Below are 13,434 nucleotides of genomic sequence, written 5' to 3' on the forward strand. Positions count from 1 at the left end.
CCAAATTTACAAACCCTTCTTCGAAACCACTTTAATACTCAATGAAGTCCATCTTATCACCTAAGGTTACCTCTTCTCCTAATCGTGGACACACTCTTCTTCAACATCCAAACTGCATTATGGACCCCTGCCAACCCTTGGTTCCTTGGTTTAACGTCAACCGGACCCCCTGTCAAACCTATGGCACACCTGGTCCAACATCAACCAAACTCCTTAACACTTCGATCCACCATCAAGAAGAGAATTTTTCACCGATCCAACTCCGAGAAAAATCCACTTGCCTATGAATAGTCCAGTCTCACAACCTGAAACTTTGATACCAATTTGTTAGGGAGAAACACCTCGAGAGAGTCCACCAAAGAGGCCAATATATAAGTCAGGAACCCAACTCTGACCCAAAAGCTTAAGCTATTAGATCTTGAGCTCTTACTTACATATTAACCGCTCTTTCTTCTTCTCTCGGACCAATGTGGGACTCAACTCTTTACTCATGAACTTAACAAATATGGTATCAATTTGTTAGGGAAAAACACCTCGAGAGAGTCTACGAAAGAGCCCAATATGTAAGTTAGGAACCCAACTTTGACCTAAAAGTTTAAGCTATTAGGTCTTGGGTCCTTACTTACATATTAACCACTCTTTCTCCGTCTCTCGAACCAATGTGGGACACAAGTCTTTACTCATGAACCTAACAAATCTCCCCCTTTATGAGTAACTCCCACATTAAATCCAAATTTACAAGCCCTTTTTTGAATCCACTTTAATACTCAATACAAGTCCACCTTTATCACCAAGATCACCTCTTCTCCCAAACATGGACCCACTCTTCTTCAACAGTCAAACTGTATTCTGGACCACCGCCAACCCTTGGCTCTTTGGTCTAACATCAACCAGACTCCTGCCAAACCCATAGCGCATCTGGTCCAGCACCAACCAAACTCCTTGGCACTTCGGTTCACCAGCAAGAAAAGAATTTTTACCAGTCCAACTCCAAGAAGAATCCACTTGCCCATGAGTAGTCCAGTCTCACAACCTGAAGCTCTGATACCAATTTGTTAGGGAGAAACACCTCAAGAGAGTATTTTTGTATAGGGTTTTCCTCTCATAATAAAGAACAGGTTTCTCTCCGTGAACATAGGCTCAATGGTGGAGCCGAACCACGTTAAATATTGTGTGTCGTCTTTCTTTCATGCTTGTGACTTGTTTCTCATTAAATTGTTATGCACTTGATATCTCAATAGTTGTTTGTTTCGCGCTTGGATCCTAACAAGTGGTATCAGAGCCTGGTTGCGAGACTGAGTTGCTCTCAAGCACTTGGATCCTAACAAACTGAATGGTTGGATCAAGAGTTTGGTTATTCAAGGTTGGATCCTGGTTAACTATTGAGATCAAGTGGATCAAGTGGATTGGTAGCTGTCACCAATTGAACAATTTAATGGGTGGTATCCTTGTTTCAATGGCTTGGAAAAAAAGCATTGATGGTGAAAGATGAAAAGTTGAAAAGTATGGAGATGTTTGACGGTGAATCTAGGCAGGTAATTCAAGGGTCAAGGAAAAGGTGGAGTCCAATGTTGATTTTGGACATGAATCGGTGGAGACTTTCTCACACTTCCAACGGTTGATATTTCATCCCGGTGGATTTTAGATTTTGATTATGGTTTTTGGGTGGTGTGGCACGTGTCCCAAAGAAACAAGGAAATCTAATTTCTATGCACCAGAAGATTATGACAATTACGAGTTTTTCGTTTTAGGTAGAGTCTTGGAAACCACACGTGACGAGACAGTCTTGAGGATGGGAAGAAGTATTGTGACTTTACCACTTGATTACCTCAATGGTTAGGGTTAGAGTTCATAGAAGGGGATCCCAGATTGCAAGTGGTGGTGAGAAGAAATCCTGCAAAGAGAGACAGTGAATTGAAACACCTTCTCACGAGTCAACTAGAGGTTGGACTCGGGTTAACTACACATGTTTGAATCAATTTGGTGTTAGGACTGTATTGATTCGGGTGTGTAGTTTGGTACCATATTATTTGGTAGTTAAAGGTAAATGGTTGCTAAAAGAAATTTTTGCCAAGGTGGAGATTTGTTATGAAATTGGCTTAAATTCTTTTAGGTAGATTTCTTATCTTGTGTGAAAGTAACTAGTTTTCTAATTGGTTTTAGTTGTTTGAAATAGTAGCCAAGAAATATTCTATTTAGTTTAGAATTAGAAGTTATTTGCTATTCTAAATCAGTGTAGGAATTAGAATTGGTTTCCTATTGTTATTTGGGTTTTGGCCAAATAATATTCCCTATAAATAGGTGGGTTGGCATACTACACAAGGGACACACAAGGACACACAAGAGGGCATCATGTAGCCTTATACATGGGGTGAGAGAGGGTTCTTGGGAGATGAGAGATGGTATACAAGGGTTGGGTTTGGGCTCAAGTTGTATTTTTGTATAGGATTTTCCTCTTATAATAAAGAACAGATTTCTTTCCATGGACGTAGGCTCAATGGTGGAGCCGAACTACATTAAATATTGTGTGTTGTCTATATTTCATGCTTATGGCTTGTTTTTCATTAAATTGTTGTGCACTTGATATCTCAATAGTTGTTTGTTCCGCGCTTGGATCCTAACATAAGGAGGAGTGTGATCCAGATGGTTTTGTGAAGAATGGTGGAGAAGGGGAAAAAGTAGCAACGGGTGAAGAGAAGTTGCTGGACAAAGAGGCAATCACTTGCTTTGCATTTTTTTTTTTGTCTTTTTTTTCCTTCTTCTTTCTCTAGATTACAACATAGCTCTCTCTTTTCTTTTATTACACAATAAACTTACATGAAAACTCTCTTTTCTCTTCTCTTTTTTGCCCTTTTCTTTTGTTTTTCCCCTTCTTTCTCTTATTTGATTGCAAATTTTTAACAAATTAGTTGCATGAGAAATGGGTTTAAAGAATTTAGATAATGGAATTTTTCTTGCAATTTGGGTTTAGAATTTGATTTTAGATTAGCTCTATGCTACTAGCCAAATATAAAAGGAAGATAAGGTGAAAAAAATTCATCACAATATGAGAATGGAAAAAATCAGGTTTTGCCTATTTTCACCTGTTTCAGTTCAAACCCGATTTTGATATGATTTGACCGAGTTTTTGAAATGCAGTTTTTTACGATTGAATGTTTGTCTAGTTCTCGATTGGTTCGAGTTTAAAACCATCACTTCCAAGACCATCCATAGTAAGAAGATTTTCTCAAATATTTGGTCATGCTATTGTTAAACAAAAACAATCCCACATCAATTAGCCAAAAAAATCTTTGTACTAATCAATAAATAGTAAAGAATTTGGCCTCTCTAGTCACTGCCAATTGGATTAGAGATGACCCTGGTCGTGAAAGGTGGTGAAACTAATTAAGTAAACAAAATCCGCTGCATACTATTCACATCATTTTCTGTGTAGGTAGATCCGATCAAATATTTGGTTTGGATAGAAGATTGAATTCGTCATGTGTTATCGAAAATTTTTTGTATTAGCTTGATTAATAAAGTATACCCCAGAAAAGCATCAATCTAATGTTTAATTGATGTACAAATAATCCAACAAAAAGTATCCATGACTTCGTTGTTAGTTTGAAATACTTGCTAATTTGGATAGCCTTTTTTTGGAAAAAAAAATTTCTTTATGGCATCATAAACTTGTTTTCAATTATTTACTTTTCTAATGATTTGTTATTAGCTTATTCAATGTAAATTACATTACAAAACGTGGTACAGTACGTTTCATTCTAAAAAGGTTTTGAAAATAATCTCTAGTCAATATTAACATTACTCAACTTTTTAGTGAAATATAAGTAAACCTGCTTCATAAGGCATGAGAATATTTTGCCATCACATCAGAAGTGCTCATACAAGAGACACACAGTTACACACACAAATACTCGAAATATTGAACTAGCTTGCAAATACATAGAGTGCATGTTGCATGATCACTCGTCAAGCTGTTATTTCTATTTGACACTACAAACTACTGAGCCTGTTTAAGCATTGATGAGTAATCACGACCTAGCTAGATGCTGGCTTTATTAGTTCTCAGTCTCTGCATCAACAGCCTCATCAGGATGTCCACCATGGCCGCCACCACCACGTCCTCCATATCCACCCCCGTGATATCCTCCATAACCACCACGTCCGCCACCGCCACGTCCGCCATAGCCACCACCCGGGTACCCTCCATATCCACCCCCATGATATCCTCCATAACCTCCTCCTGGATAGCCCCCATATCCACCACCGCGGTACCCTCCATATCCTCCTCCACGGTACCCTCCGTAGCCATCAGTCTCAACTGCATTAGCTGCAAAGAAGATAAATACGGGGTAGGCGTTAGTTACCGTAATCGCAATTCTGAAATGTAAGGTTTGGCCCGAATTGTCCACACGCTTTTAGGTAGCATATCAAGAAACATCGTAATCATTTGAACATTTATCTGTGTCAAGTTAGTATCGTACAGATATCCTTAAAATGGATTATTACTACTAACTAATGGCTAGTTTTACCATAGTGAATCATAGTTTCTGAGAATTAATCTTTATTTTATTATGAGTATAAAGATTATTTAACGCTATATTCAAAATGAGAATCTTAAAATTTCAATAAAAAGTATGTTTTATGCATAGAGAAGTACTAGTGTAAAATTTATTTTGACACAACAAGTACAGGAAAATGATCCAGTTGCACTATACTCCAAGTCCCACGTTGGGAAAGGCTTAACAATTGTATGTACACCTTGCTAAGGTGTATGTACACCTCAGCTATGTTTCTTTTCTACTCCGACGCTTCACATGCACGACCAAAATCTATCTGAAATGTTAAACTAGAGAATAAATTCTTACAATTGTCAACAGACGTGGAAGTCTCAGCCAATTCCCTAGCAGCAACCTCTGAGGTAATCATTAAGGCTATAGCCAAGGAAATGAAAAGGAAAAGAAGTGTCTTTGAACCCATTTTTTGTTCAGGGAAAACTTATGTATTGAAAAACTGGTTTTTGGAAGGATGAGAAAGCAGGTATAGATTGGTCTCTATTTATAGGAAAATCTTTGCCACATTTCTGTCAAAAGGGTCGGGGAGTCGGCCCACCAGGTCGTTGGGCGATGAAGAGATGATTGTTTGCACTTGGTAGAAAGTCCATATGATCATAAATTACAGTCCCTTTAGTGAAAGTTATGAAATAGAAAGATGTACCTAAAAGCGTTTATTCTAATTTCTACTATGGAGAGGATAATGTTCATGTCCAATATTCAACAATATGTCCAAGTATTGTTGACAATTTGGACTCTGCTGATTACTTCGATCGATTATGATTATTACAAATTGATTAAATTGTCAAACATTTTTTTTTTTGAAGAAGAAGAAGAAGAAAAGAAACAAGGAAGAACATGCCAAACTTTGCAATAGTTCCAAGAGAGGTATGATTGGAAGGCTAATTAATTATGTTACGTTTTGCATTACAAAAACATGTTTTGTTATGTTTGCTAAACGCCTATATGGTATAGAATGGACGAATACCATTTTGTATCTCAAATGTAAGATTGATAACGAGGACTTAAATTTTCTTTTGTCATAATTAATTTAGTGTTGCCTTTTATTGGTTTTCCTTTTGCTTCTAGTTAAGTTGTGCTCTTGATCTAATTCTATTCACCGAAATTGAAGTATAAGCCCCAAAATTAATTACTTGTATGCATATTTCCAAAACTAATTCGCAAGGAAGAATCTTTTGTAAAAGACGACACAAAGATTAGCACAATTCAGCCTCCAAAAAATAGTATAAACGCATTAGAATCCTAAGCAGGACATGATCATATCTATGTAACTAAAAGAAGTAAAATCTTCTAAACCTAGAAAGCACTTTTTAAAATAGGGCCCAACTTGCGCTCTGATCGTGAATTGCCTTCAAAAGCATATATTACAGATCCATGACTGTTGATAAACATTGATCAAATGTGTAAAAACCGTACCATCTAATCTTTAACTTAAATACCAAGCAAAAAACTTTAGTGATATGTTGTGCCCTCATTTTAATTGCAACAGTCCATTGATTCAAATGTAATCAAGATTGTATGGAAGTTTTCTACTACCAAAAGGATTTGGTTCTGTACACAATAGGAACCTATAAAGTTTCATAAACCAAGTTAAAAGTAATATTTTTTGTAAGAATATAACTAATTGTGTATTCTTTTTATTCTTTAAGTTTTGCCCATACATTAAATACTTCTAAATAGGGGAGATTTTAGCATTCCATTTAGATTTCATACTGACCCCAAATTAAATATATCATTGGATAATGAAATAAGTAATTTTGACATTTAGATTGCAACAATTTAAATAATTCAAAATATAGCTAATTTTCATTCTTGAGATATTCAAATTGAAGGAATAATTCCCTAAAGGAATCATAGAATTTTCCCTAAATATGAGTTCCAAGTTTGGTTCTATTGCATCATTTGTAGTCTAAGCTCTTTCCAATGTTTTAAAACTTGGAACCTTAATTGAACCGATGAGGTTTTCGGATAGAGGTTCAACCGGTTAGACCGATTCAATCTTGGTTCAATGAATTTTTTAAAAAATAATTTATATGAATATATATGTACAAAATAAGACATACAATGGACTAATTTAAGATTTTATATGATGAAAATTTTAATGTTTTCAAAGAATTTGGATTTTCAGAAATAAAAATGTTAAATTATAAGTTGCAACAAATGAATTTCATCTCAATTTCAATTGTATCTACCAAAAACTAATCTTAAATCCAACCCAAAAATACCACAATATTCTAAAATTATACAAAATTCAGGTCCATTGGAATTAGACATTATGAGCTTAAATTTTTAATTTATGTTTTTGGGATTTAGAGATTATAACTTAAAAAAAAAAAGAAGTTTGGAATTTGAAGAAAGTCAGAAAAATAGAAAACAGAGATGCAAACTTGATAAAAGGCAAAAAAATGAGAAGAAAGCGAGTGGATGTGGCATTTAATAATTAGTCTTTAGGGTTAAGGAAAACCTATTCTTATAGATATATATATATATATATATATATATTTCAATTTAATAGACAAAAACAAAAAACCACCGGTTCAACGGTTCAATCCAGTTCAAACGGTTCTTACCAGTTTTTAACTTCAATTAACCCAAGGTATGAACCGGACAGAAACTATGACCAGTTCACGGCCAATCGGTCGAACTAGCCAGTCCGGTCCGATTTTCGAAACAATGGTTCTTTCCCTTATCTCGCATTAACACTTTTTCCTAGTTCAACATATATGGTTCAATTGCAAGGCAAACTGGTCATACGTAACCGTCAAATACGGTGTACTCAAATATGGAGTAAAATGAAGCAATATTTTTCAGGAAGAAGGTGTAGGAACTCAAGTCATTATTTGGTGTCAAAATTATCAAATTTGGCATTTGGGATAAACTAGTTATATACAGTGCCACATAACCAGTGCGCATCAGAAACACACACACTTAATAAAAGTACTCCTCAAGTTCTTTTGGTAAATGTCGAATTTGACAGAGCTTTTGCCGGGAAACATATGTACGTTCTACTTCATTGATTTTTTTTTTTGATAAAATAGAATAAAAAGAAATATAAATTGAAAACTTACAATGTGAAAATCCTAAGCCAATTTTCTTGACAAACGGCATATGAAGCCTTTTGTTGTCTCAAATGCGATTGCGACCTTCTAATTTCATTTATATTGCTGTCCTATCTTGGCATTGCAAGAAGTCAAAACTTGCTGCTTCACTGCTTAAACCGCTGCTTGTCTTATTAGCTATCATTCATTAATGCATTCACGAAGACTTCAACGTGATGAATGCTCTAACAAACATTCATTTGTCGAGAGGGTCATGATCCATTAACTAAGATTGCGAATTCAAGAACTAGATATCCTAAATTTTTTCTTTGGATGAATTTTTCGTACACTAATAGTGTACATATTATCAGTTTTGGATGACTGATAACTATGCAAAATTTATCTTTAAAATCCAATTTTTGCACATGTATCATAAATTTAACAGTGATTGTGTATATAATATCAGTGTATATAAAATTTACCATTTTTTCTTTTTGTTTCTTAAATTTTACACCTCTAGTTTAAAAAAAAAAAAAGAATGAGCATCAATTTGTAATGATTTACCACATTCTCAATCCATTATGCCTTTTTTTTTGTGCGTAATACCCCCATAATCTGATAATCGCGTCGGATCCTAACTAATCTAAAGTCAAACAGTCGGATCCCTTTTGAAAGTGATTCTTCTAACGTTATTTTCTTCATTCATAAAAGTGTTGGGGTTGTTCTTGATTCATTATTCCAATCAATTATAGATTATGATGTTGAAAAACTAGTTTTTGTGACTTTTTTTATTACTTTTATATCCTGATTATAGATTTGGTAGCTAAAATCTATAATACCCAAATAGTAGTTTTTACTGATACTAATTATTTTTTATAATCAATTTCTATAATCAAATTTTATAAAATCTAAAGCAATCGAAAAAGCAAGACCTTAATAGGTATCGAGTTCATTGTCACTTGGCTCAACAACAATGAGTGAACTATGTTTTCGTCAAAGAGACGTGTTCCAGAAAATGAGCATCTTTTGAAGCATGTACCACTCGCTCTTCGATGCACTGCCATAACGCTAAGATGGGCTTTCCGCCATACAATACCTCAGGACACGATTTAGTCATTTTACCCACACAGCTAGCATGCCAGCAGAACTTAATGATAGACCTGCTTGGCCTACTCGGAACTACTTATTTTGTCTCCGTGCCTCGCGTCGGCATAAACTATTCAAATCAGTGGTCAAAGCTGTCAGTATCGTTAGGAATGAGTTTGCGGTTTCGAGCCTAGCTATTTTAGTGCATTGAGGGCTTAATCCGTATTTGTCGAATACTGCTATTTTTACTCTTTTCCAATCAAATTACCCGCGGAAAATAATTCCAAGTCTCAATAGGATATCTATGCCCAAAGCCAAAGGAAATTTGGGAGGATCGGAATGGATTTAAAAATTATGGGATTTAAGATCAATGATGCCCAGTTAAATATGAGAATGGCTGGGTATTGATCGAGAATCCTAGGACCCAACTTATTTGCTCTCTATACCATTTTCTTTTCTTTTTTTTTGTCTTTTGTTTAGCTCTCTCTCTATCTTTTTTCCTTTTATTTTCATTTCTTAGAAAATCATTAACGAAATATGTTGAAGTTTCTTATTAAGGGCTACTTGTGAACATAAGAAATATCAAAGAAGGATTTGAAAATCAAACGTTCAATAACCTAAAAACATGAAAAATTTCGGTTTTAAGTCTAAACAAGAAACAATGGTAGCCATTAGAATAAAGTTTCAAAGTTTAATTATTTTTTTTTTCACATTTTGACGGGGACCTTCTCTTCTGTTTTCTATAACGTGTAAAACTACTTGTGCGTTTTTTAGTGGGAATACTAAACTTGGGCAAGTGTCAGTGTCCTACAATCAATTCAATGGCTGAATTCCAAGGACACTTGGATAATTGATCATCTTCAAGGAATTATTTATTGGGGGAAATATTACACTACATTTTACACATTTCATGAGGTTGAGCATAATTTTCATACAGGACTAAATTTATAAAAATATCACATTCCCAAGGGATGTGGAGTTCTTACCTATGATTGAAAGTGAAAAATTAATTTGAGGATTAAATTGGTTAAAATGAATTATTATTTTTTAAAATGAATTAGTTTGAGGACACTGAAAGCACTGTGCACTCGTCTTGCCCACAGAGTGTCCTCCTTAGCACAAACATTCTAATGATTAAGTATTTAATGATTGACTGAGTCGACTAACCAAAAACAACAGTATTATCCTTCCAATAAATTATGCAAACTAAAAGAAATGAAAATTTTCACTTTAAGAAAATATAACAAACCTAATATTGCCTTATAGAATTTTGCTAACTTTAATATATTGTTATCATTATTATTCAGCCTGAAGTCATGACTGAAAGTGATATATACGAAGACAAAGATTAAGCAGTATTTGAAGACGAGGAATTTGAAGACAAAGATTAACTTTGTGTGTTGGAATTTATGGAAGACGAGGGATTCAGCAGTATTTGAAGGGGTTATTAAGGATGTCCGATCTGTTTGTCGAGCTATTTTTCAAAACTTGAAAGACGCATACTGGATGAAATTTGGGGAATTACAACAGGTCGCATCTTGGCCCCAATTCTTGGGATTGGTGGAGCAGCGCCCTGATGTGGTTAAGTTTCATCTGGTTCATTGGCAGGCTCCAAGGCTGGCAATGTTTAAACTTAACATAGATAGGTGCTCCAAATGAAACCCGGGGTTGAGTGGTGGTAGGGGGATTCTTAGGGATGGCTCAGGGAAGTTCATCTTCGCTTTCGCTGGTTGCTTTGATGTTGCTACTAACTTGCAGGCCGAGGCCAAAGCGTTAGTGCTTGGGCTGAGTCTATGTGCCCAGAGGAATTTTTTACAGCAGTTGGTGGTTGAGTCAGATTCGCTAGTGCTAATAAAGATTTTGAGGAACGATTACCAATGCCCGTGGACAATTAGTTATGAGATCGAGCAGTGTTGCGAGTTCTCTCAAGGGGGTGTACAGTTCAAGCATTGTTATCGCGAGGCCAATAAGGTTGCGGATGTTCTAGCCAATGTGGGGTGTGCCTTGGTTGAGTCGGTATGTATTTATGAACATTTCAGGGACTTACCAGATGTAGTTAGGGGTGAATATCGATTGAATAAACTATCTTACCCGTCTATTCGGCGACGTCGAGTTAAGTAAGTAGGTGTCTTGTAGCTGTCTTGTATCGTTGAGGTCAAGCTTTTGTCCCTCTCAAGAATTGTTCCGAGGCAATAAAATCCAAGCTTTTTGGTTAAAAAAATGAATAATAAAAGATTTTAGGGAAAATAAGACAATATTTTTGGGTAGTCTATACTATGGAGAAGACGACAAATTTTTACATTAAAAGGATGCCAAAAAATTGAAATAAAAGTTTAACCTTACATTTTTTACTTTTATTTCTTTGTTTGCTTTTTTTAGGTAAAAAATACAGGAATTATTATTTACTTTTATCTTTCTTTGTATAGTCAAAATTATCATATACTCTACAATATTAAATATAGAAATGAAATTAAATTGATAAAAGGAATAGAACTCACTTTTCTTAAAATCTCCTTTGTTTTATTGGATCAAAATAGGATCACTGATTAAAGTTGACGGAACTATTGGAGTCATTTACCCGAACCATTATTTTGCCCTCTAAAATCGTCATGGACAAGTGTTAATCCGAGGCTGAAATTCATTGTAATCTACCTTTCTTTTATACTTGAGAATATGCTCAATCTGTCACACTCATTATCAACTAGTCAATTAGACTTCAGGCATTTGTGCTATGATCTTCTGTATGCTTTTGACATCACTTTATGTATGGCTAGACTAAATATTAGACGGATACATACCTAAGTGAGGGTTTTTTGAAAATATATGCATTGGTTAATTTAAGTATACCCAAAAGAAAAAAAAAAGGAGTAATTTGATAATGGTTTATTGATTGACAGATAAAACCAACCAAAAACTAGTGTTGACTTTGTTGTGAATTTGAAATACTAAGGTTGTGTTTGGATTGCATTTTCCGTCATTTTTCATGGAAAAATTACTGTAGCGATTTGATATATGTGAGGGAAAAAGGTGATAGGGAAATGTGATCACGGAAAACGATAATATTTTCCGACGAAAACCTTCAATCCAAGCAAGGCCTAAAATTACTCATTTTTTTGGTGGAAACTTGCAAAATTGACTTCGTATTGCATGAAAGGATTTTGCCATCACCTCAAAAGTGCTCAAAAAAGACACACAAAATCACAAACTCATATTACATGGAGTACATATTACAGGATCACTGATCCAGCACTTATTTGAATTCCACATTACAAAGTACATAATAGTATAGTAAGCCTGTTTAAGCGTTCATGATTAATCATGACCTAGCTAGAAGCTGGCTTTATTAGTTCTGGGGCTCAGCATCTGCAGCCTCACCAGGATGTCCACCGTGGCCGCCACCGCCATGTCCGCCGTGTCCATAACCACCATGGCCGCCACCGCCATGTCCATAACCACCATGGCCGCCACCCCCGTACCCTCCATGTCCATCCCCATTACCTCCTCCTGGATGGCCCCCGTATCCACCACCATGGTGCCCTCCATGACCTCCTCCATGACCTCCTCCGTAGCCTCCTCCGTGGCCACCTCCATGGCCTCCTCCGTAGCCACCTCCATGGTACTTGGCTTCTCCTTCCTTATTTGTCTCAACTGTCTTGGCTGCAATAAAGATAAATAGGGTATGGGCGTTAGTTACTGTAATGGCAATTTTGAAAATGTAAAGTTTGGACCAAGTTGTGTACATGTTTTTAGGTTACCGAGTATTTTAGCAAAACACATCGTAATCCTTTTGAAAATTTGCCTTTTAACGTATGTGTCAAATTATTATTTTACAGATATCTTTAAAATGGCTAATTACTACCAACTAATAGCTATTTTATCATAGTTTCTGAAAGTTAATAAATATAAAGATTTGTTAACAGTATGTTCAAAATGAGAATCTTAAATCCGTATTTTATGCACCGACACGTACCAGGAAAAGTACAGGAAAGGCTTGACACTTAGAATCCGTATTTACTGAAAGTAGAGGTGTATTCAATCTTTTTAACCACAGCTCAGCCATGTTTCTTAGCACTCCGACACTTCACATGTACAACAAAAATCTATATATATTTTTTTGAAGGACAACAAAAATCTATCTGAAAAGTTAAACGCGGTGGTCCTAATACTGAATTAAAACACGGCGCATATAAATTAGAAAGAGAAAAAATGATGAAACGTGAATTGAAGAATAAATGTCTTACAATTGTCAACTGACTTGGCAGCCACCTCTGAGGTAATCATTAGAACTACAGCCAGGGAAATGAAAAAGAAAAGAAGTGTCTTGGAACCCATTGTTGCTGAAGGGAAATTTATGTATTGAAGACTGATTCTGAGAAGGATGAGGAAGCTGGTGCAGATTGATCTCTATTTATAGGAAAACCTGTGCCACATTCCCATCGAAAGGGTCCCGGAGTCGGCCCACCGATGTAGCAGGTGTTGAAGAGGCGGTTGTCGTGCTAGGTCGAAAGTCTATATAAGCGTAAACAAATAGAAAGATGTACGGAGAAGCATTTGTTCTAATTTCTACAAAGGTCTTTGAGGCATATAGACTTCGAGCACCATGGAGAAGATAAGGTTCATGTCCCCCATATTCAACAGTATGTCCCAGCATTGTTGATAATTTGGACTCTGCACCGACTTCGATGGATTATATGCTTTCCAATTTGATTGACGTATCAATTATTTTAAAAGAAGAAAAG

General features: G+C 35.7%; 2 protein-coding genes across 2 annotated transcripts; both read right to left on the minus strand.

The window, feature by feature from the left end:
- Positions 1-3,908: 3,908 nt before the first annotated feature.
- LOC113736438 (uncharacterized) lies at positions 3,909-5,018 on the minus strand. Its single transcript, XM_027263395.2, has 2 exons — positions 4,866-5,018; positions 3,909-4,327 (listed from the first exon to the last, which is right to left on the minus strand). Exons 1-2 carry the CDS (start codon positions 4,975-4,977, stop codon positions 4,056-4,058), a joined length of 384 nt encoding a protein of 127 aa, XP_027119196.1. The 5' UTR covers positions 4,978-5,018; the 3' UTR covers positions 3,909-4,055.
- A 6,864-nt stretch (positions 5,019-11,882) lies between these two features.
- On the minus strand, positions 11,883-13,142 carry LOC113736441 (uncharacterized). Its single transcript, XM_027263403.2, has 2 exons — positions 12,937-13,142; positions 11,883-12,352 (listed from the first exon to the last, which is right to left on the minus strand). The coding sequence occupies exons 1-2, from the start codon at positions 13,025-13,027 to the stop codon at positions 12,039-12,041; spliced, it is 405 nt and encodes a 134-aa protein (XP_027119204.1). The 5' UTR covers positions 13,028-13,142; the 3' UTR covers positions 11,883-12,038.
- Between the last annotated feature and the right edge of the window lie 292 nt (positions 13,143-13,434).

The sequence above is a fragment of the Coffea arabica genome, chromosome 3e (genome assembly GCF_036785885.1).
Source record: "Coffea arabica cultivar ET-39 chromosome 3e, Coffea Arabica ET-39 HiFi, whole genome shotgun sequence".
NCBI classification, from domain to species: Eukaryota; Viridiplantae; Streptophyta; class Magnoliopsida; order Gentianales; family Rubiaceae; genus Coffea; species Coffea arabica.